General features: G+C 37.1%; 1 protein-coding gene across 12 annotated transcripts in view; it reads right to left on the bottom strand.

Moving 5' to 3' along the window:
• LOC131427691 (uncharacterized) overlaps window positions 1–23,280 on the bottom strand; it is a 242,696-nt gene that overhangs the window by 35,731 nt on the left and 183,685 nt on the right. For all 12 annotated transcript variants that reach the window (XM_058591110.1, XM_058591106.1, XM_058591109.1 and 9 more), the window contains 5 exons: window positions 13,528–13,675; window positions 13,290–13,453; window positions 13,011–13,216; window positions 12,657–12,943; window positions 12,507–12,589 (listed from right to left, as the gene is read on the bottom strand). In XM_058591110.1, the coding sequence (XP_058447093.1) occupies window positions 12,507–12,589; window positions 12,657–12,943; window positions 13,011–13,216; window positions 13,290–13,453; window positions 13,528–13,675 (888 nt within the window). The remainder of the gene's footprint in view (window positions 1–12,506; window positions 12,590–12,656; window positions 12,944–13,010; window positions 13,217–13,289; window positions 13,454–13,527; window positions 13,676–23,280) is intronic.

The raw sequence follows: 23,280 nt of genomic DNA, 5'->3' as shown, positions 1-23,280 counted from the left end.
ACGAGCTTTTAGAAAATCATGGGGACTCAAACCCAGATATATTCATTGGATCTACACAACTATTGTTAGACCAATTTTAGCAGGTCTTAGGTTGTCTTGTATGGTGGCAGAAAGGAGAAGTCGCGACAGTTCAGTCGAAGCTAAATCATCTCCAAAGGATGGTCTTAATGGCGATGACAGGAGCATTCACGACAACTCCTAATGCTGCTCTAGAGGCGCTACTGTGCATTAAACCACTACATGTGTTCCTAAAACAAGAAGCATTATCTTGTGCATACCGTCTTACTGGCGCAGCTTGCAAACTTGCGCTCAGACAAAAGCATTTCTACCAGATTTAAATCTGAAAATGTCAAAGTGTCTACTGCATTTCTCCAAGTATCATTGCAGTATTCTGGTCAGAGCTCTGACTGGACATTGCAAACTCACTTATCACATGGCTACTATTCAACGTGCTGAGTATTATTCGTGTGATTTGTGTGAATGCGATTATGGTACTTCATATCATCTGATATGTAACTGTCCCGCATTGACGCAGCTACGTATCCGGGTTTTTGGTTCTCCATACATGGTTGAGTCTGTGTATGCGGAGCTAAAATTGAAGGATATTCTCTCGTTTCTCACCCAATGTGGTAAGGAGCTATAGTCAGAAGGGTTCATCGTTCTTCCTGGAGTGAATGAATCCCTTCTGTATTCACCTTAAATAGGGTTTAGCAGATTGTTTGGCATCCTTTGGGGGGTGCCGAATTTACTTCTGCTCGTACATACTGCGAGTCGTTCTGCATTCTTCCGAGAATGGTGTCGCTTTTGTAAGATCTCTAAATCCTCTCGGGGGTTGGAGGTTTTATTAACAGCAGACTGTTCGGGACCTCGTAGAGGTTCAGAATTTCCTTCTGCTTCCACTAAATGTGATCCTCAGCAGATTGTTCAGCATCCCTTAGGGGTGCAGAATTTACTTCTGCTTTTATGTGTTTTTGTGTCGTCAATTTTTCCCATCCTCCTAGTCCAACCCTTACCATTTCCTTTCAATCCTTCCCTCTTATATATCGGGAAAATGATGCTAAAAACAAATTGATGGCAAGGCACAAATCTCCAAATATCAAGGGGAACGTGCCATTTGAGCCAATTTGTTCTGATTCCTGATTCACCGACACTTGGGACGAACATAGTTGATCGTCAATCTTTTTTAAATGTTTTTTTTTTAATTTTGTAAAACTCAACCAATAGTATACGAAATTGGAAAAGTACTATAAATCCGATTCGGTTCAGAGCAGAAAGAAATCAGATTCCCAACCGATAATAATAATTTGCTCTGTGTCGAATATGAGAATGTCCTTTTCAGATAAAAAGCTAAGTCTTGGAATTATTTTTCTTTTGTGGAATTTGGCCTTTCTGATTCAACAGATATCGCAGCCGATTCTTAGTGTACAGAATCATTGCATGGTTAGTACTACGATACTACTGACACTAAGAATCCTTCCATGTCGGGGCTCGAACATACGACAACTGGCTTGTAAGACCAGCGCCCTATGCATTGAACCGCCAGCCCGGGTCTCCCTTTACAGACAATATAAGTAATAAATTGTACTATAGCAGTTCTTATATACTGATCATTATCTATTTGAATAGATTCCATATAACGTTTATTAGTTTGTTTAAAATCATTATATGAACAACTGCAGCGTTAAAAATTACGCACTTCTAATTTAATTTTATCGGTACTTCGTCATGGGAAAATGTAGCATTATTATGCAAAAACTTTTTTCCTAATTAAACTTTGCTCTGCGCTTCCTCTCTATTTTAATGTTTGAAACCTGAGTACCATTTCCATTATGCTTACTCCCATAATGAACGCAAGGATATGTCTCACATAAAAAGAAAATTAACTGAATTTCTGGAATCAATTTACTCATCCCAATATCCCAATCGCCGTACTGTATACAATTTCAAGATGTTCGAAAGATGTCCTGGGTGAATCAGAATTTATTGAGTGCAAGGCTTGCAATATTTCTCAACAATCATATTTGTGTAATGCAGAAGAACGACTTCCATTCGATGTGATGAGTATCGAGAACGAGCTCTACAGAACCTACACAGCTATGGGAAATACTAGAAGCTGTGTTTGACGGAAATCGCAATTTTCGAAGCACAAATCGTTGCTCTGTGAAAACTAGTCCATCCTTTGTTAATCAGCCAGTGCACAGAAGAAAGATGCTTTCTAGCCAAGCTAAGAAAAAGAACCATCCAACCTACACTGCACACACCCACTTTAAATTTGCTGGTATCAGTACAAAAACTTGAGACTAGATAGATTGCACAGAACCGACACCCTGGTGAACTTCTGGGAGACTGCTTTTGACAGTGTAAGAAAAGGACACCAATCGACTTGATTCAAGCAATATTTCGCTACGACATTTTATCGATTGCCTCGAAAGATGTCAGCTCAGTGCTCGTGTCTTCCACGAGAAACATAAGACACATAAAACTAAATGTGTCTGGAACTTGGTCTGGATTCGTTCTGTCATAAGTTAGAGTGAAGAGTATCATTTTTATCGATCGCATTGGGATGAAATTTATTTATAAAACTGGGACACAATTAGATATATAGTTTATAGAGAACGAACAGGGCTTTTAGTGGTTGGTTGGGAATGAAGAAGAAACGATTATAGCGTTCAGAATTTAGTTGACAAAAACATAAGATTTATTTTCCATACAATCCGATTGTGAAAGAAGTAAAAGTTCCGGCTTCGTGAACCTGAATCGTCTCATTGAGAACCTTAGCTAAAGGACCATTATTGGAAAATGCAGTATTTATGCTGAGACTTAAAACTGATACACTGCTGAAAGTTGCAAAAAGCACACCGAAATTGTGTCTGTTATTATCTCGTGACATTAGGGGCGTGATAGCAAAGTTTTTTTTTAATACAGTGGAATCAAATGAAATTTATTTTCTTTTAAAGCGATTAAGTTCATTCCACTCATTTGATACGTTCATTATTAAGGTTATCAGCGGATATTCGTTTATTGAATGGTTTTTATCAGTGCTTTTTCACAAATGACGAAATTTACGTCTAATCTGATAAGAAAATGTTTATGGCTTCGCACTTCCGCATTAAAACCGTTATCGCAAGTGTTCCGATAAGATACAAGCAAGTTGATTGAAACATTCAGTTTTAAAGGAAACCTAAGGGGACGGGTATAGCGTGATGAGTAAGTTGATGCCTTTTACGCAGCCCGCCTGGGTTCGATTCCCAACCCCGGTTAAAACCTCTATAATTGAAACGAAGCGTTCTCATTTTACAAATCATTATTACAACGATCAAGTCGTGCACTCAAACGATGTACATCTTAAGACTTGAACTGCAAAAAACGACCAAAATGCTTAGGAATATTTCCCATTAACAGGTTAATGTAAAAATTCTATTTCAGCTTCTAGATTTTTGGTTGCCTGTTTTTTTTTGAAAATATGAAATTTTGACAGCATACCTAACAAAAACCATCCAATGTTGAATAATCGTTTCAGCATTCGGTACCAGTGAACTGTAACGAACTATCGTGTTCGTACATAGCATTTTGAAAAAAAAATGAACAAAATTGATACTGCTTCGTAACCAAATACACTTCAAACGATCCCAAGCCAAAAAGTTTAACCAAAATTTCGAGCTTATAGAGTGGCTTTCAACTTGACTTTACGTTTCCTTATCGCGTTTATAATAACATAAATTTCATTTCTGATAGGTTTAACAGGGGTTTCACGCAGGTCCAGAGTAAGGTTTTTTTCTAAACATTTTCTCTATCACTTGGTTGTGTCGTTTTCACTCATGTTTTGTCACTAGGGGAGACCGGGAAAAAAGCATCCATTGCAACACAATTTTGACCCAAGTTATCTGATCCGTTGTGTTTCTTCAACCTTCAACTAATATTCCCAATTTGTGGTTTTGAAAAATTTGCATTAGAAAAAGTAAGAGTCAAGCGACCAACATAAAATTCAAAATTTCGGAAACGGTAGGGCTAAACCGGACACCCTATGGCGTGAAACCGAAATTGAAAAAAACACTCAGTAGATCTAGGTTTTTTCCAATTTATTTATACTGTTATGTAGTTTCAACCTTCAGCTACTATTGCCAATTTCTGACTAAGAAAAACACGCATTAGTTGTTGTACCAAATTACGATGAAGTGACTAATCCATTATTTAGGAACCACGGGGCTAAACCGAACTCTCAAGAGAGCTAAACCGGACTATAAAGGTTCACAGAAAAATTAAGAACGAATATTGTAGGGTGCCAAATCTTAAGAAAAATCAATGAGCGCAATTAGCCCCGGTCTCCCCTAACAGTTTTTGTCTTATATTACTTTTTTCACTTACTTCCCATTAGTGAGGATTTTTTACATATTTTTAGCTGCCGCAGAATACGATAATTTCGGTCCTTATGGACGAGTGACATTCTCAATGCGATTTGCGTATTCGAAACTACACAGTTCGAAAAAACTTGTGGTTTTACATTTTATACGATGTACATAACTAGAGCGTCATATTTCACGCAAATTTATATTCAAGAACATGTAAATTGTGTGATTTGAAAATTACATGGCTTGAACTCGAATAAAATAAAAAACAAAAAATCGACATCAACAACGGGACTTGAACCGAGGAAAATTAGATCACGAAGCACATCGATTAATCGACTGAACCACAGAAACACATATGTGCTGGCTGAATAATTAATACATAAAAATCCATACTGCGGTCATTGGTAGCCGAGTGTAAATTACAGTCGGAGCGTGTAAAATTTTGTGCGCGTTGAATATTGCGTCATTTGAAAAAATCAAGTACACACTTAGAAAAGTTTACATCTTAATAGATGCAGTTTACATCTTAAAAGGAGCGTCGCGATTCACTTACTTTCACAATTTAAATCATGTGAAAATAACTCATATCATTAACTTTACAGTTAATTTAGCTGAAGCTTACATCGATACAGACGCAAAGTTTATTTTTACATGTTAGTAGATGTAATATTGTGCCATCACTGAAGAAATTACGGCATACTTGAGTTTACGTCAAGCGTAAATTTCATTATTTCTAAGAGTGTAGTTATGAATTATATTGTTTGAAGGTTTATGTCACATGTAAAATTCATAATTTTTTTCTGTGTTGTTTCGATAGACAACTATCAGGTATCAAAATTTTAAGAAACACAAAGGTAAATTAGCAACAGTAGTCGTAGCCGAACCCGAAAGGAAAAGTAAATTGGACTATAATAAACTAGATTGTGAAAAAACCTCGCATTTTTTCTGGTGGGGCAGACGAAACACTGCTATATTTCACTCAACGTTTGTATGGTCAGCATAGTACACATTACTGATATCGGCTGATTCTTATCGAGTTTAAGAATGCAGGAATACATAGTTTTGTCGTGAATACGACTTACTTTAAGTGATAAGTTTTTGATCGTGAATATCTCCTATTGTATCTAATGAATCAACATAATTCTTGCGATATGCCATCGGAAATATGATCACAATTTTTTAATAAAATTCTCAGTTGTGTGACATAATCTCAAATAGCTCAAAATTAAACTTTTCTGAAATGTTTGGTATAAACGAGTGTCAAAGAGGATAATTCATAAGGCGCGTTTGCCTTTCTCGTATTTTGAAAGCTCATAGCTCAGTGATCCGTAGAAGGATTTATATAACCTAACTACCAATAGAATAGAAAATTTTCAACTTGAACGTGTATTGCAACAACATTGAAGTTTTTCAATAGTACACTATTGAAAAACCTGTGTGATTTAACCCATGATAGCACCAGCCAATCAGAACGCGAGATGTCTGCATCTATACAAGAGCATCCATATAAAAGTTGAGTGGTTCATTTTTCAGAAGAATCTGATATCTTCGAACTTCATAGCTTCATTAAAAATAAACTACAGTAAATTAAAAAGGAATTGTTTCAAGTTTGAAATATATAGTTGTAGAATAGTAGCTGTTTAATGTAACTAATCTGTACTTTAATGTAGGTGCATCGCTTCAAACTCTATTTGTGAAAAAGGAGAAAGCTTGCACAATTCATACAATCAATCAACTAACTGATATTCGGAAAAGTGATGGGAGCGTGTCAGTTTTTACGTATTCAAGACATCCATGATTTCAACAGAAATTTTGTGGTATCAATTATGCTAAATGAGAATTTCAAAATCGTTCAATTCTGACTCCAAACCAGTGAAGAGGAAATGTTTCGAAATCTTTTTGTTGTGTCATATTTGAAATAAAAAAGAATGACTTTGTGTATAAACATTTACGAATAAGAATTTCTTCATTTTGATTGCAAAGAACTCAAATTTTGAGTTAAACTTACCATAGATTAAAAAAAATTTCTTATTTTCAGTAGAAAATTTTGACAGCTTCGTCCCTTAACTCAAAAATGAATAGATAGGTGGTAACTCAAGTTTAGAGTACGTGAGCTGTTTATGAATTTTTATTTGGTGTGTCACTCAATTTTGAGTTTGGTTCAATGAGGGTGTATGATTTTGCAGAGAAAAGTAGATTGACATACTTTGAATTTTACTATTAAATACACTGCCTTATGTTTCTGTAGAGCAAATGGAGCACTAAAAAGTTACACTTGACATGATCATATTCGAAATAGTGTACATTGTTGATATCGGCTCTGAATTCAGTTACCTCCAAATCGGTGGAAAATTGTGTTCGTTTGGTAAATTTTGTGCTCTCACTTATAATCAAAACGTGTTCGCTTAAGAAACACTTTTATTACTCGTGTCAAAGGTCGAATGCTTGAAATAAATAATGATTGAATTTGATCAAAAAAATTATAGAACATACTCATCTAGAAATTGAAAGTGTTCACTACATATGTTATTGCTTTCTGTCATATTTCGGCTATAAGTAAGCGGTTTACTGTATCGAACGAAACACGATTGCGAACTAATTTGAATGTGTTCTGAAGAATATGGTTCACAATTATTTACTGGCTAATTCGAAAAAATTAAAATGGATTAGAAACACTGCAAAGAGTACTTTTTCAATTTTTCGGAAGAACGGAAATGTTGATCAAGGATAGGAGTGTTTAAATAATTTTTCATCAAGATCTTTTTTCGAAACAAAAGTGTTGTAATCATTCTGAAAAGATGTCAGTATAGAGACAGTAGTGATTGTACTGGAGAAAGAAACTGAATAATTTTAAGATTTGAATCAATTGTTTAGCATCAGATAATCGATTATTTGCAAAAACTTTAAACTATTTATTATAGCAAAAGAAAACATTGTCCATTAAAAGGTTTTTCCCACAACAAATTTGTTTTATTCCTATCCAACAGAGCGGTATGAAGTAAAATGTCACTCAGCGGCAATGAGCTAGAAACAGGTGAGGCAAACATAGCTCTTTTGTGTTAGTGAAATCAATTTCTCTTCAGCAAGCCAGGTAAAACTAAAAACTACGCCACATGCTTGTTTTCGTCACACCGGTCGAACTAGTTAGCATTGAATCAAAGCTTTGGATACCAATACAAGCAAGCCATGTTGTCGTCACCACCTGTTTATATCAGTCGTATCTGTCGAATAAATGGAACGAAGACAGTCGAAAAAATGGAACCAAATCCAATCACCTTAGTCCTTTTCAAATCTGATGAATTCCTTTCTAATCACAGAATGGTGTTTAGTAGGGGAATGTGGGACAAAGCGGGGACACTTTGGTTTAATGACTATTTTTACATTTTCAATGAAATATTCATTAATATTCGTTACGTTAAATAATTATTCAGAACGCTTTGAATAAAAGGTTTTTCCTTTCCCGCTTTGCCTTATGTAGGAGGTACTTTATAAAATCTCACGATAATATTAATATTTAACATTAACATTAATCCGTTTACATAAACATATATTTAAGAACGCTTGTGAAACCAATAATTGAAGGTTAGAAAATTATTTATTCCATTTTAACAAACAAAGTCAAGTTTGAAACATTTTTTTTCCATTTTAACAAACAAAGTCAAGTTTGAAACAGTCACTGTTTGGTGTGGATTATGGACCGGTGGCTTTATTCGTGAAATAACGGCCGATATGTTGGAGATTGGATCTTGCGCATGCATAATCATTAATCATTAAACATTAATTTATATAGATCGTTCTATCGATCTTGAAAATCACCCTTTATTTCAAGAATTATCACAAAGTAAATTATGATATGAGGCTTTTGCGATCTAATGAGCATATGAAAAAAATATATGAGAGAATTTTTTTTACATGCAAGAACCTTGAGCGGAAAATTGGTATAGAGCGAGAAGACTAGTGTTTGATTAACATAGAACATGTTTGGATGTATGGTACCGGTCGGGTGACGGCCAGGATGTAGACCACGTTTGATGTACGTTCTATCATGCCTGACCGTGTTTTAGAGTTGTTACTACTACAAGGTTCAGGGTGGCGAAATGGTAGTCCGTATGCACGAATCCTGTGTCTGAGCGTATCTTTTTCCAAAAAAATCATCCTTTCTGTTAAGTTTTTCATCCATTTGGCTTCTCCAATATATGTTTCCACTCAGTCATTGCCAAACTGATGCAAGAACCGTTTAAAAAAACATTCAATTACAACTACGACTTACGAATGTTAAATTGTTATCTTCACGTTTCAGGATCTTTTTATTTGCTTAATACTGAAATTGAAAGACATATCACTCCTCTTGATTCCGCTGATGTTAAGAACACATTTTTCCGTCTTGTTTTTCCACGTACTGGTTTTCGTTTTTGATTGATGAACGATTGTCGTAGTGATATCAAGAAACGATCTACGTCCAAATAGTGTAATTTATGAAATTTTTTACCGGTTCCGCAAAAATAATGTTTATATGGTTTGAATCAATTGAACGACAATCCTTCGACTTAGATGAAATGACATTTACTAAAAGGCTTGATTTCATCCAAATAAAAGGTTCATTAAATTGTAGCAGCAACGGGAAACGAAGGAACAAAAAAATGACATTAAAAAAAAAAATGATTCGACTGTCCAAGCCCAATCCTCAGAGAACACAACATGTTACATGATAGTAATGCTTTCATATTATACCAAGTTACCATGACAGTCAAGCAGCTTTCGGAATGATGCTGATGAAGCATCTTACTCCCCAAAGGAACTCGCTGCTGATGAGATAAAACTTTCCACTAGGAGAGCGAAAGGCACTGCTTTTTTTATTGCACACAATTTCCACGGTTCATATTTGCATTCTTCCTAGTCGTCGTCGTCGTCGTCGTTAGTGTCGCCTTTACTTTCTATTAACGTCATCATGGTTGGTGTAGTTTTGCACTTGGTCCCGAGTGGTATAGGATGAAAATATTACTACGACGACCAGCGTCAAATGATGAAATAGCTGAAATGTCTACACTCTAAATGGGATACCATCCGTCATAGGTGGTCCTGGTGCTGGTGGAGCAGGACAACCAAGGGAGTTGCAGTGGACCAAAACATGACAACGATGACGTCAATGGAGAATTGATGCACCGCCAACCAGATTTAGGGAGTATCCAAGCCGACTCGGCTTGTCGTTCGAAACTCGACCCGCCAGACGATGTGAGTAGAGAGAAAATAGATTGCTTCTGCTTAGATCAACCAGAGTTATATCCATATCTAGGACATTTTAGCTCTGCCGTTTTAGTATGCTGAAATGATGTCAGAGTTAGTAACCGATCCGTATTGCGCTCAACTCACTGTGCACACATTTACAGGTTTGGTGATTGGCCCTTGAGTTATTGCGATGTAGACTGGAGTTAATTTCATAGTGATATTAATCAGATGAGCACTGTTAAGAGAATATTAATTGTTCATAGTTTGGATAGATTATTTATGTACGCTCACACACACACATAATTCGAACAAAAAGATAAAATTGGTAACCGTTCATGTATTAATTATTCATAAGTGTTAGGTTGCAGTTGGTGGAGAGTGGACGATATTCTCGATTTTTGGTTGTACTTTCGGCGACACCAGATTCAATACCCTAAGGATACGGTATTCACAGGGTAGAAAAGATAGATTATTCGTAATATACTGCAGAATGTGTGTTTTGGGGGTTAATTTGGCAATCCTTGTATTCATGTAACAGTTTGATACTTATTTTATGTACAAAGTTTAAAAGCAGAATGTATACTAAATTGCCAACCTTCGAAAGCTCGATATAATATTTATTATTTAATATGTGTAAACTGCAACTTTGAATCGACGCTTACTTTTGCTCTCAATATAGAATGGAAAATAGTGAACCAAGAAGCATTTTTGTTTTCAAAATTCAAAACTTATAATTCTTGAAGCATTTTTATTTGTGTTAAGCACTCAAATAGGAAAAGTTAGACGAGAGATATGTGCAAAAAAATATTTACCACCGTAGCAGGAAACGAATTTGCAGACATTCTCCTAAACTTAGAACTGCTAAGCTTTAGTCTAAATATTTTGGCACCAACCACAACCCATTGTTTGGTTTTAATGCCAAAATATACCTCAAATGTCTTTAGCCAAATAATGGTGGGGGAGAATAGATCAAAAGCACTTTGTATGGTTGTGTAATTTGCTCGCAAATTGGGTCTACTCAAAAAAGTTCCATTGCGAAATTTGCTAAATCGGGCACAAGGTCTATAAGTAACGTTTTACAAAAGATGTGACATATTGAAAGTTCGGAACATTTCTGTTTTCTAAACCAAACCAGCGGGAAACTTAAACGTGTTGAAAAATTCAGTCGAAGCAAGTCATTTGCTCGTGTAGACTGATAGAATGGCATGAATTGGTGATACGAAGTGTCGTAAGTGACTTGATTGGTTCAATAGTGCTAATATGGCGTTGACGGGAAAGACCGTCGGAAATGTTTAAATACGATAAATTGGAACCTTCGCAAAAGGTCGTTGGGATTCACTCAAATGGAATGTTCGTGAGGTCCAAGTTCGAGGCACTTCATCACGATATTTTTTGACTGCATGCCACATATTTGGTTTACATTTGTTGGAAAAATTCTTCCTCACCCGGCTTGTTGTCTCAATTTAATACCTTCCAATTACCAGATGCAAAAATCTCTTAACGTTTGATTTCAACAAAAATGAATTTTTGAATCTAATCTTTATTATGAAACGAAGTAAGGTTGAGCCAAGTCTTCTGTTATATATGGGGTGGAACATATAAGTGTGGGAGCAGTTCAAAAGGCTCGTGTTCATTTGGCGTCAAAATCCAGGATCTGAAAGTTTCACAGCACGAGTATCCTTGCTAGAGGCAAAAGGACATTATCTGACGTGATACAAAAAGCTATTTTTTCTGTTCAATTGGTATCTACCAGAAAGGAACTTTTGCATCACGAAAGCATTTTGCTACGTATTACCATCCTAGTCTGAATCTATTTGGGAAATATTGGTTGAGAAATTCTACCTCCCCTGTCTTGTAGTTTGTATGCTGTGTCATTCGATTACCACTGGTTTCGAATGATGTATCTCATTTCATTCAAAAATCGAACACTTTTTAGTGCACAAAACCCGTTTTTTTTTTGTTATAAAGTGTGAATTTCTGGTTAGAAAGCTGAGTAACGAGTTGGCTGGTGGTTCGGCGCATATGGCGCTGATCTTACACACCAGTTATTTGTATGTTCGAGTCCAACCTTCAAGTATTCTAGAAAATCATTTTATTAAATTCCAGATGCCTTAGAAATGTTATAGAAACGAGAATGTTTTTTATTCGAAGTTTATGGACAATGAATTATATTTCACTAATCATAAATTTTTAACTTCGTATTAAAATGATGAAAACTTACTTCTTCACTTAATATTTGGCTTACTAGTAGGACGTTTTCCATGGCTTATGCGTATGTCTAGAGTTAGTAAATTAGCATTATTTTTTAGCAAAAATCATTCTCGAAATTTATTCCCACACACACACATTCTGCAGTAATTTAAATTAAAAAACATGTGACCCTGTTCGATGGTTATGGTTATTATCTAAGCTCAAATATGGGCCTACATTTCATAGACCATAGACTGCCGGTACACGAGAAAAGAAGAAAGATGGGTACCACGAGCATACAAGGTGCAAACTAGTGTTTACGAGGGTATAGCGAAATCTACAGTCAATTTCCGACAGGTGGGATTGGATTCGCTTAAAGGCAGTTTGTGGCTTAATTTTGTATGGAGCACCTGCTTAACTGCGAGCGAGAAGCAGCAGACGATCTCGAATGGGCGAAAAATGCGGGATCGTTCAAGCGCGATTTTATACAATTTGACTGCTAAAAATATTCGATCTCTCAATGATACAAGCGAAATTCAGAATTGTTTAAAACAGAAAATAAAAACGAATCTGGTGGGAGTAAAAAATCGTGTGAGGCTTTGTTCAGTAGATAGTGAGAAAGTACAAACCAAAACAGAAAAAAAACACAAAGATAAATAACAGTTTTGCACAGTGTCTGAAGAAAGAGGAATCGTAAAATGTTTGAACTTGAAACGGAAAACTGAATCGTTACCAACTTACCTTTGATGTCCCGAGTCGCCCTCGGAGCTTTGCCGCGAGTGTTGACTCTGGGAGAAACTACTGTAACCGGACCCTTTGGACATCTAAAAGAAACGGAAATAAACGTTGTACCGGAAACTCTGCCGGACATGGTATGGCTACCGAACATACTTGACTAGTGTTACTCGAGTTACGGGAATGACCCAGTTCTATGTTCCCGGGTACCGTTCCGGACGTTGCCGTGGCTACCGTTGCGCACGTTGCTCCACCAGATCCTACTGATCCACTGCCCACGGGACACTGCGCGTTGTTGACCATGGAGTGCGTTTGCAGGGAAGGAAGTGTCGCCTGAGAGGCAGTGGAGTCTAACAGTGACGATGGCGGTTCGGAAGATTCAGATATACCGGAATCGGTCACCAAAAAGGACTGTGGATCCAGCTCGATGGATTGCTGATAATCTAAGAAGTCAGGAAGTCAGACAGGTCTCATTTGTTTTTTTCCTTTTATGATAGAATTGATATTTACCAGCTGTCGCGAACAGGGGAGTTTTCTTCTTGGTTAACGAATCGAAGCCGGACGAACCAGACGTGATCGATGAATCGTCTTTGGTAGAGACACGATTGGCAGCTACCGGTGCTACCACCGCAGGTGAACCCCCAACGGACACAGATTGCAGACCAAGCCCGAGATTATCCTGGGGAGTCGTTTTTGATTTTGGACTTGGCGAAGGACTGCAGATGACAGAAATTGTTCGAATAATGAAACTATTCTTTCTATTTCAACCGCGTCGACGACACTACTTACACTTTGAACAAAATATCACCCTGAATCATGTGCATTCGTATCGACACATTCAACATGGAGTTATCCTGTCGATGTCGGGTATCGTAACCCTCCAGGAGACACTTCCGGGACGTTAGTCCAGAACCCGCAAATTCAGCTAAATTTAAATCTATAAATCCTAATTTCTGTAACGGACAAATTACGATCGACCAGTTATAGTAATGTATAATAACATGAAACGTAACGCTCCGAATCGTACCTGATAACTTCTACCACCTTTAATCTCCTTCCGCACCGATATTCGTACCGTGCAAGGATCCAGCACCCCGGTGGACGCATTCGATGTCATCTTGCAGGGGAACTCGAACTTTTGGCCCCATTTGACGGTGTGATTCTTCACCTCCTCTCTGTGAAAAAAAACGGAACAGAAAACGAAAGTCGTATTAGATTAGCTGTCTGGCAAGGCGAGTACATTTAGTAAAGTAAAGGAACATCGAAAGTGAAAGCTGTTCACCGCGATACCTTGGAATGGATGCACTTGTATGGCAAAAGCACGTGCTATTAGAAACCACCGCATCAGGTAGCACCCGGTTCCAGCGAAGAAATTGGCGCGCTTTTTGCAACATAAACACTGCTAGTGCGCGTCTTCACTGGAAATCGGTACCTGCAAGTGCACAAGATACCGACTGTTGCATGCCTATCGCAGGCAAGGTGGGTAATCCCAAGAAGGAAAAATGAATGCTGGCACAAGTTGCTGCGTGTATTAAATGGTTTATAATTTATGTGGCGCACCGTCGTGTCATTTTCTGCTGACTGCTGGTAGCAAATCGGGAGGCAATGTGATGTGTCTAAAGTAGCAATGCTGGCGACAAGTTTGATATATGATACTCGTTCGGAGAAGCTGACATTCCAATGCTGTGCGAGATAATAGCCAAATCGGTCGGTTTGGCGAGCATGTTGTGACAGTATAGGAAATAAATAACTCAGATCAATTCAATGTTTAATTGGGCTTTCGGAGGAATATAGGGCTCAAGGTAGGCTTTGTGTATACATTTTCATTGCATGAGTAAACATTGATGGAATTTTTGGTAAACCAAAAGTTTAGTTTAGAGTGTAATGATTGCATGTAAGCGATGCTATAAATTAACAACAGATAATATTGCCAAATCAAAATTGACTTGCCTCGATTTAGATGGATACATTAGTGTTGCTTGAATGAAGAGATGATAAAAAATCATGAAATCATGATAAAATGTCTGTCATGAATAATAAGTCATGATTTCATGAGCAAAATGATTGATATCATGAACAATAACACATCTTTCATGTAAATTATCATCATTTGTTATCAATCATTTTGCTCATGAAATTTCATGAGAACACATGGTTCATGATTAAAAAATCATGGTACCGGCAATAGATTTTTATCCGTGCAGAACAATATATTTTTTTGAAAATGTCGTTTTAAGCCTTAACGTAAAACCAACATTTGACGTTAATTTGATTAGTGTATTTTTCTTTCAAATAAAGATGTTACATGTTCACATATTTTCAAAATATATAATGCAAAATATTCATATGTAAGTAGTCACAGTGGCAGCAGTCCCTTGCTTCAGTTCTACACTGGACCCTTGATAAGCTTTGCTTCCATGAGCTTCTATTTAAATCAACACACAGACGTTCCTAGGCTATGGTGCCCACTTGGTCACTGTCACAGTCACTGTCATCACAGATTTTATAAAATTGTTGATAAGTGTGTTCATGTTTGTGTCCTAAAATCGCCCAGAAATACCGTATGGCGCGTTATCAAACGGTATAAAAAAACATTGACGACGATTCGGAAGTCTCAAGCCAATCGTCGGAGTGGAACTATCGACCGGAAACTGCTTGGTAAGATTTTGAAGACGATTAAGAGGAATCCTAATCTGTCGGACCGTGATTTGGCCAGAAAATTCGGTGCTGTCCATAGTACCGTGAGGAGAACTCGACTCCGGGAAGGAATCAAGTCGAATCGAGCTAGCAAACAGCCAAATCGGACCATAAAACAGAATAGTATGGTCACAATTCATGCTCGGAAACTATATGATCAGGGGCTGACCAAGTTCGACGGGTGTCTTCTGATGGACGATGAAACCTATGTCAAGACTAACTTCGGGCTAATCCCAGGTCAAAAATTGTACTGGGCAACGGCTCGGGGGGATGTTCCAGCCAAATTTTAATTTTTTTTTGCCGACAAATTTGAAAGAAAATTTATGATTTGGCAGGGCATTTGCAGCTGTGACAAAAAAACGAAAGTTTTCGTTACAAATAAGACCGATGTTATTGAACTATACCAAAAAGAGTGTCTCCAAAAACGAATTTTGCCATTCATTCGATCCCACGACCATCCCGTAATGTTTTGGCTAGATTTGGCAAGCTGTCATAACAGCAAAGTCGTTCCGAAAAACCTTAACCCACCCAACTGCTCCCAGTTCCGCCCTATTGAGAAATACTGGGCAACCATGAAGAGGAGACTCTCAAGGCAAAGGGAAAGGTTGTCAAAGACATCAATCAGATGTTGATGAAGATGTAGGTGTGCGCCGCCTAATGAGCCGTGTTACAGGAAAAATTCGAGAATTCCTTCGAAACCGTGACGAATAATTTTATCCGTATTTTTTTTTAAAGTATGAAGAAAACCGTACATTTGTATAAAAAAAGATTTTGAATTCAATAATAAATAACTGAAATACAGGCAATTGTCTTTGTTCCAATTCTATCTGAAGCAAGCTTTATGAATTTGGTTGCAGTTTTCGTCATCATCGTGTATTTGTTTGTTTTATTTAGTTAATATGTATATTGCACATACCTACATATATACATACACACATACATACATAGATAGATATATACATACATACATACATACAGGGTTTTTTTTGAAAGACATGCAGTGCTCCTAAAGAAAATTTCGAAAATATCACCCTGACTCATCTGAGCATTTTTAAGCTTATCATACTTATCAATTCGTAAATGACTTTGACAATGCTCAATTCTCAGACCCGGTTTATGTCCTTGTATTTTGATTACATGGCTCAGAATATTAATCCTTCTTTGTTTGTTTCCAACCGTGCTCATTTCTTGGATACTTCTAATTCTACTGTGTTTTTCGACACATTCATGGGAGAAGAGATTCGTGGAATTCTGGATCACATACGCCCTCAAGTAGCCCCTAATATTTTTTATAATAAACTTAGGACAGTCAACTGTGAAAAAGTGTTTTACACTGACGGATCAAACATCAACGAGTCCACAGGCTTCGGCATCTTCAATCAGAACATCACCGCTTCGTACAAACTCAGTGATCCGGCTTCAGTTTACGTCGCAAAATTAGCTGCTATTCAGTACACCCTCGAGATCATTGAAACCTTGCCCAAAGACCATTACTTCATTGTCACGGACAGTCTAAGCTCAATAGAAGCTCTCCGGGTAATGAAGCCAGGAAAGTATCCGCCATGTTTCCTGGGGAAAATACGAGAACACTTGCGAACTTTATCTGAACGGTCTTATTCAATATCGTTAGTCTGGGTCCCTTCGCATTGTTCCATTCCGGGCAATGAAAAGGCAGACTCATTGGCTAAGATGGGCGCATTAGAAGGTGATATTTATGAAAGACCAATCTGCTTCAATGAATTTTTCAGTATCTCTCGTCAGAAAACTCTCGAAAGTTGGCAAACTTCATGGAGCAATGGCGAACTGGGACGATGGCTACATTCCATTATCCCTATGGTATCGACGAAACCTTGGTTCAGGGGGATGAACGTGAGCCACGATTTCATTCGTGTTATGTCGCGGCTCATGTCAAACCACTACACCTTCAACGCACATCTCCGGCGTGTTGGGCTTGCGGAGAGCGGTCTCTGCACCTGTGGCGACGGTTATCAGGACATCGAGCATGTCGTGTGGTCGTGCGTAGAGTATCGCGACGTCAGATCGGAGCTACTGGAATCCCTTAGGGCCCGAGGTAGACCGCCTGAGGTTCCGGTTCGGGATGTGTTGGCGAGTCGGGATAGTTTATATATGCTTATCATATACCAGTACCTTAAACACATTGATATACAAGTGTAATGTGTTATTCCTCGCTCAGAAAGTATAATCTCCACGTACAGGTTTGACATTAACATCCGCCCGATTTTCTCGATCCTCGTCCCTGTCCACCATCAAGATCTTTTTTTCACTAACTTTTTCGTTCCCCCTTCCCTGTCTCTTCACCATCTCGATGGGAACTAATAAGATCTCTGTCGTTTTCAGACATTTTGTTCCCACATCCCCTTTTTACCACGTTTTCCACAATATTTACTTCTCTTTAACTCTCTTCGCTTCGGCAATATCATCATCACCGCCCACGGAAGACCGCTCCAGTCGAAAACCAGCATGCGGGCCACCCGCCGGGCCTTCGTAGCCTGGGGGTGTTTCCCGCGGACCCACACGGACTAACGCCATCTGGAAGACTCAAGCAACACTCAATTCATCGACCACTGCCGCTCGCCTGCTGAAAGCTGAATTTACAAGAACCCGAGATGACATAGTCTAATGATACTATTCTAGTTTTAGGTTTGTCGTTAATTAAGATTAGAAAATACCCTTGGCATCTTAGAGCTTAAGCAGTGTGCCTAAAATTATATTACATTATTGAATAAAAAAAAAACTTTTATTTGTATAGGCACATACTGTTTAATTTAACGTTTATCGATTTCCTACAACTTCTTCGAGACAAAATCAGTAATTTTGAAATGAAACGTCATTTTTAATGAACGAAATAGTTAAGGCAAATAAATTTCATGTACACAGAATATTTGGTCATGTCTAATAATTGATTCTGGTGTCAAAATGTGACTGCCATTTCCGCTCCACCCATTTTGAGATGAGGTTGGTACACTCCGAGCCAGATTGCGTCCGTATAAGTGGGGAGCTGTACCACAAACCGAATGCGTTTTGTAACTGAAGGTTGTAGGGTGACAGAGGTATTTTGGCCCACTTTAGAATTAATTTTATTTTGGTCCACCTTGTAAAAATATCCACCAAATGTTGTAATATCTTTGAAAAACCCTTCCGCAATAGGTAATGATTACCTTCAAATTGATGCAACATGGGTTACTTAACATCGATTAAATCCATAAAGTTTGTTAGGTAGGCCAAAATATATGAAGTATCCAAAATACCTCTGTTAGCTTTCGAACAGTATAAAACATTCCGAGTGAAAATATGTTCCGCAACATTTTTTTGTGCAAAACAAAAAGTGGCCATTTTTGCCTCGTTCTCCCCTACTGTTTTTTCCCCTTGAATGTACTGTATTTTCCCGTTCAAATGTACTAAATTTATCACATAAAAAACAATGAAGAAATTCAAATCTTTAATGCATTGAATTTTTATTTGCCGCAATACAAAGTGTCGGAATGAGCAGTGACAATACGTAGCGAATAGAAATACACGCAAACAAATAAAAAGATTTGTCTCTTTCTCTTTTTTTCATTTTGGTTTTTTCATTATTCATTATTGTTCAGAGCACGTCACAACAATTTTGCTAAATATTGTTGATTCAAAACAAAACAAAATTGTCTTTTTTAAAATGAATGAATACAGAATATCAAAACCATCGTCAAATATATCCGTTTTTGTGCAAAATATGTTTGATAAATAATTTGTGTATTTTTCCAGTTCATATTGAACTATAAATTACCTTCGAAAAAAGGGAATTAAAAGGAGAACCTATTGAGATTTAATAAGCAAATAATTATCATCTGATAATTATTTGCTTATGATTTTTATTCGCAGTTGTTAGATAAAATTCGTACTACCAAATGTACTGCATTTTTTGTATTTTCCCGCGAAATTCGTAATCTTAAATTCTTGTGTAGTTATTATTCTTTATTTGAAACTGCAACAACGCATAGTTTATGTAAAAATATCGAGTTGTTTCTGATATATGGTTACTCAAAGTGGGAGAAACTGTCAAATTGGTATGTACGATCATTAAAGCTTGACCGATTTAAAACAAAATTAAATCGGATGAAAGTTTGTGAAATTTTAAACGGAACATCTGTGAGAAAATTGTAAAAAAATAGAAATGATTATTAATTGAAAACAGAAACGGGAAAAAATCAAAATTATCCAATTTTTTTGTAGTTTTCATAAAAAATTCATGGAAAAACAAAAACGGCGCTTCCAAGAGTACAAGAAAACAAATAAAATCATAAAATATTGTTTGTTCCAGAATCAACTTTTGAGACATTACAATGCACACCCTGCGAAAATAACATGAGCAACCATATCTCAGGAACAACTCAATGGTTTTACATAAAATTTTCGCGGTAGCAGTCTCTACTAAAGAATAATACCTAAATAAAAATGGAAAAATACAAAAACCAATGGTTATTTTTTATTCCACGCTTCCTTCATTTCGTGCAAAAACTCCTTTTTATAGGAAAAGCTCCCTTCAATTAAAATTACAATTAAAATATCACTTTGTACTTTCAATTATCCTTATAATTAAATACTACATAATCCAACAGTACGGAACTATATAAGTTACACAGAACATTCTAAAAAGTGTTGCAAGTGCTAAAGCTCTTCAAATCACTTCAAACATCCTAAGTGGGGCAACATCCTCTCAAAAAACTCTAACAAATACTCGTAGAAAATCAACTGAGTAATGATGATATAAATCTACCGTAAAACCACACTGTTACCTGGCATACAGAAATCATTTTCTCATTATGCAAACTCCTCTTATCGTTTGGGATCAAGAATGCTTACCAAGAGTGCAGTCCACTTGTGGAGCACTTTGCATCGGGTGTAGAAGCATCATCCGACAATCAAACCGAACTGCGAACTCTACTCTACTTGAGAGGATGCATATGCTTCGAATTGTGTCAAGGCGCTACTCGCTCAGTTCCATGTGCCCGACCGGCACTGGGTGAAATAAATTGATATAAATTCTTTCTTAATTGAACACAACAATGAATACGGCTATGATATGTAAGATGATACCGATTTCGTCGGATCGGGGTTCGCTGGTGGAAGGGGACCGGTGAAAGAAGAATATTATTGTAATACAAAAAATAATAACAGCGATGAGAACGATACCGCGAATGCGATGTTCTCGGATGTCAAACGCAGAATTGCGGTTTTAGTTTGTATTTATGAACCAATAATAAATGTATTATTATCAACGGAGATCAGTTCTCCACGATGAATTGAAGTTAAAAGCCGACTTCACAATGCTCTGATAACGATAGTCTGTGAACCAGATAAGTCAGGCTAGTTGTTTAATAGTTGAGAAAAATTCTCAACACAGTTGAGGTGAGTTTCCGTTCCAGGCGTTATAATTTTTAGCTCAACTGAATGCCAGTTTTGAGACAGGCTAACATTAGCCGAACAAATTGTTCGAATTGCAAAGCGAGCCTGGCAGTAAAAAAATATTTTTTTATCGCTGGGATTAAATTGGATTTACCGTTAATCATACGCGATACAGTGCTGAGTTCCGTTTACGCTACAGTAGGGTAAACATTCAGATAGCAACGTGACGACAATTTGCTGCACGAATGTTGTTACGTTGAGAGGGCTAGCACATAAATTAGACTAATGAAAAGATAATTGTCAAAGCATTTCCTACGGCGTAGCAAAAGGAAATGAGAATTCAATTTGCAACTGCGGACTGTTTTCTGTGTAAGGATTTCGTAGCGATTTAAGTCTTGAGGGGAAATTCAATCGTAGAAATTATTTGATTGTAAATGTACGATGTAAATTTCTATACACTTGTTATACAGGTTCATATAAAAAGATTGACTTTTATGATGGATGTAGTATCTTACCGTCATATATCGGTTGGCGGCTCAACTCAAAGGGTGCGGGTCTTACAAACCGTTTGAGGTATGTTCGAGTCCTGGAAGGATTCGTAGTGGCATTAGTCAGCCGATTGCTTTGTATGGTAACAATCGAATGCTGAGGCTTTTGAAACAAATTAAATTATCAAAATCCAAACAATGAAAAGCTATACCGAGACTTTACAGAATGCAAAAGAATTTCGAAACATTCTCGGAAGCCGGCTACCCAGAGCAATGAACACATTATTGGGACAATCGAATTAAAAACCGCTTCCTATTCCACCTAGTGGTGGGATAATGCCCTTTTCTAGTCATTCATAACATTTCCACAATTGAGCTATTTTTGAATCAAAAGTAGGCACGTTCAATAATTTCCAAATTAAAACAAGGATTTCTCATAAACATGCTCTAACGCTTACAGACGATCTTTGATCCATTTGTAAGCTGCACAAATGATCCCTAATTTGACGGTTACGTCATTTATACGATTATATAACCAGAACTAAAAGAACTCCGAATAATCTTTTTGAACATGATCTGTTACCAAAATGTAATTTCAAAATGAGTCCAAGCTTGTTCCAACCGTCTGAATTATCTCCGAGAAAACGGTGCGATTGAAAAAAGTGCGGTTTCTCGGTTACGTCATTTATACGATTATATCTCCGGAATCGAAGCTGTTCAGCATTAATCTTCAGAAATTGATTATTGATCTGTGGATTGCTTTCAAACAAACCTAAAATTATCGAAATCGGTTCAGTCATCTTCCAGAAAATTTATCAGACAGAAAAGGTGTGATATGTCGTTTACGTCACTTATACCATTATCGGCTCGTCTGGGATTGTTTGTCATCTCAGAGAAAATAGAACAGAAATGGATAGAAAATGTGGAAAAAGTACCGTTTTACCAAAAGTGTAAAAGCAAAATCTAGTCGAGGTATTACTTCCCACAGTAGAACATCCGCTCGGACAGATTTCGTAATCGGTTTTCAGCATACAGGACAACTGCATACCTAATGTTACAATTTAATCTAAATCCACTCCTTCATATGTCGCCAAGATAGTTCTGTTGATATTTAAAAAACCATGAACACCTACGACATTTAAGAGATAACATGTTAGTTTAGTGAAATGTTGGGAAAGCAGCTAAACTATTCATTCCAATAGTCCATTCTTTTCTTTTCGCAACTTTTCGTTCATAATTTTCCAGTTCGATCTGTTTCGTGTTGGTAGCGATTAAAACTAAACTTCTAATTTTTGAACAAATATTCCTAAAAAAAAATCGGTAGGTGAAAGCTATATTATTTATTCAAAACAGGCTAAAATCACGAAAACTTAATACAGGTACTGTGAGATCCACTCGCAAATTGTGAAAATGAAATCTATTTTTCCCGGCGAACGACCGAAACCGTAACCGTAAAGCCGTTATAAATAAACGATATAAATTAAATTAAATTAAATCCATTTTCAGGAGGCACCACAAGTGAGACAGTAACTTAAAATATTTTTATTATTTATTTTTATTTAATATTGGTTCCACATGGATCTGTGCGAAGTACACATCACTAATTTTCTTGTTTTTATGTTTCGTCTTGAAATCATCAGTACAGAATAAAAAAAATCGCCACTTGTTTTCGTTAGCCACTTTGTAGCACAAATTGTTTACAAAAGAGCATTACTTCTGCTTAGTGAATGTTAAAACTCGAGGTGGCATTAACAGTTCAACATAAGCTTCTAATTCCGGGTTGGCTGTTCAATGCATAGGACGCTGGTCTTACAAGCCAGTTGTCGTATGTTCGAGCCCCGACCTGGAAAGATTCTTAGTGTCAGTAGGATCCATAGTACTAGCCATGCAATGATATTCTGTACACTAAGAATCGGCTGCGAAGTCTGTTGAAACAGAAAGGCCAAATTCCACAAAATGAATGTAATGCCAAGACTTTGCTTTATAAGCTTCTAATGCACGAATGAGTCGAAGGCATGTCATGGTCCCAAAGCTTACTATTAAATTTCATCCCGATCCGATTTTCGGTTCTGGAGATACATGATGATATGCACCAAAAAAATGGAAAAAATATGCATTCACTTTTGACAGAGATGGCTGAATCGATTAGCTTAGATTCTAATAAAAGGTCTTATAGTCCCATAGCCTGC

Source organism: Malaya genurostris, chromosome 2 (genome assembly GCF_030247185.1).
Source record: "Malaya genurostris strain Urasoe2022 chromosome 2, Malgen_1.1, whole genome shotgun sequence".
NCBI classification, from domain to species: Eukaryota; Metazoa; Arthropoda; class Insecta; order Diptera; family Culicidae; genus Malaya; species Malaya genurostris.
This window is presented reverse-complemented; position numbering and strand designations above follow the sequence as displayed.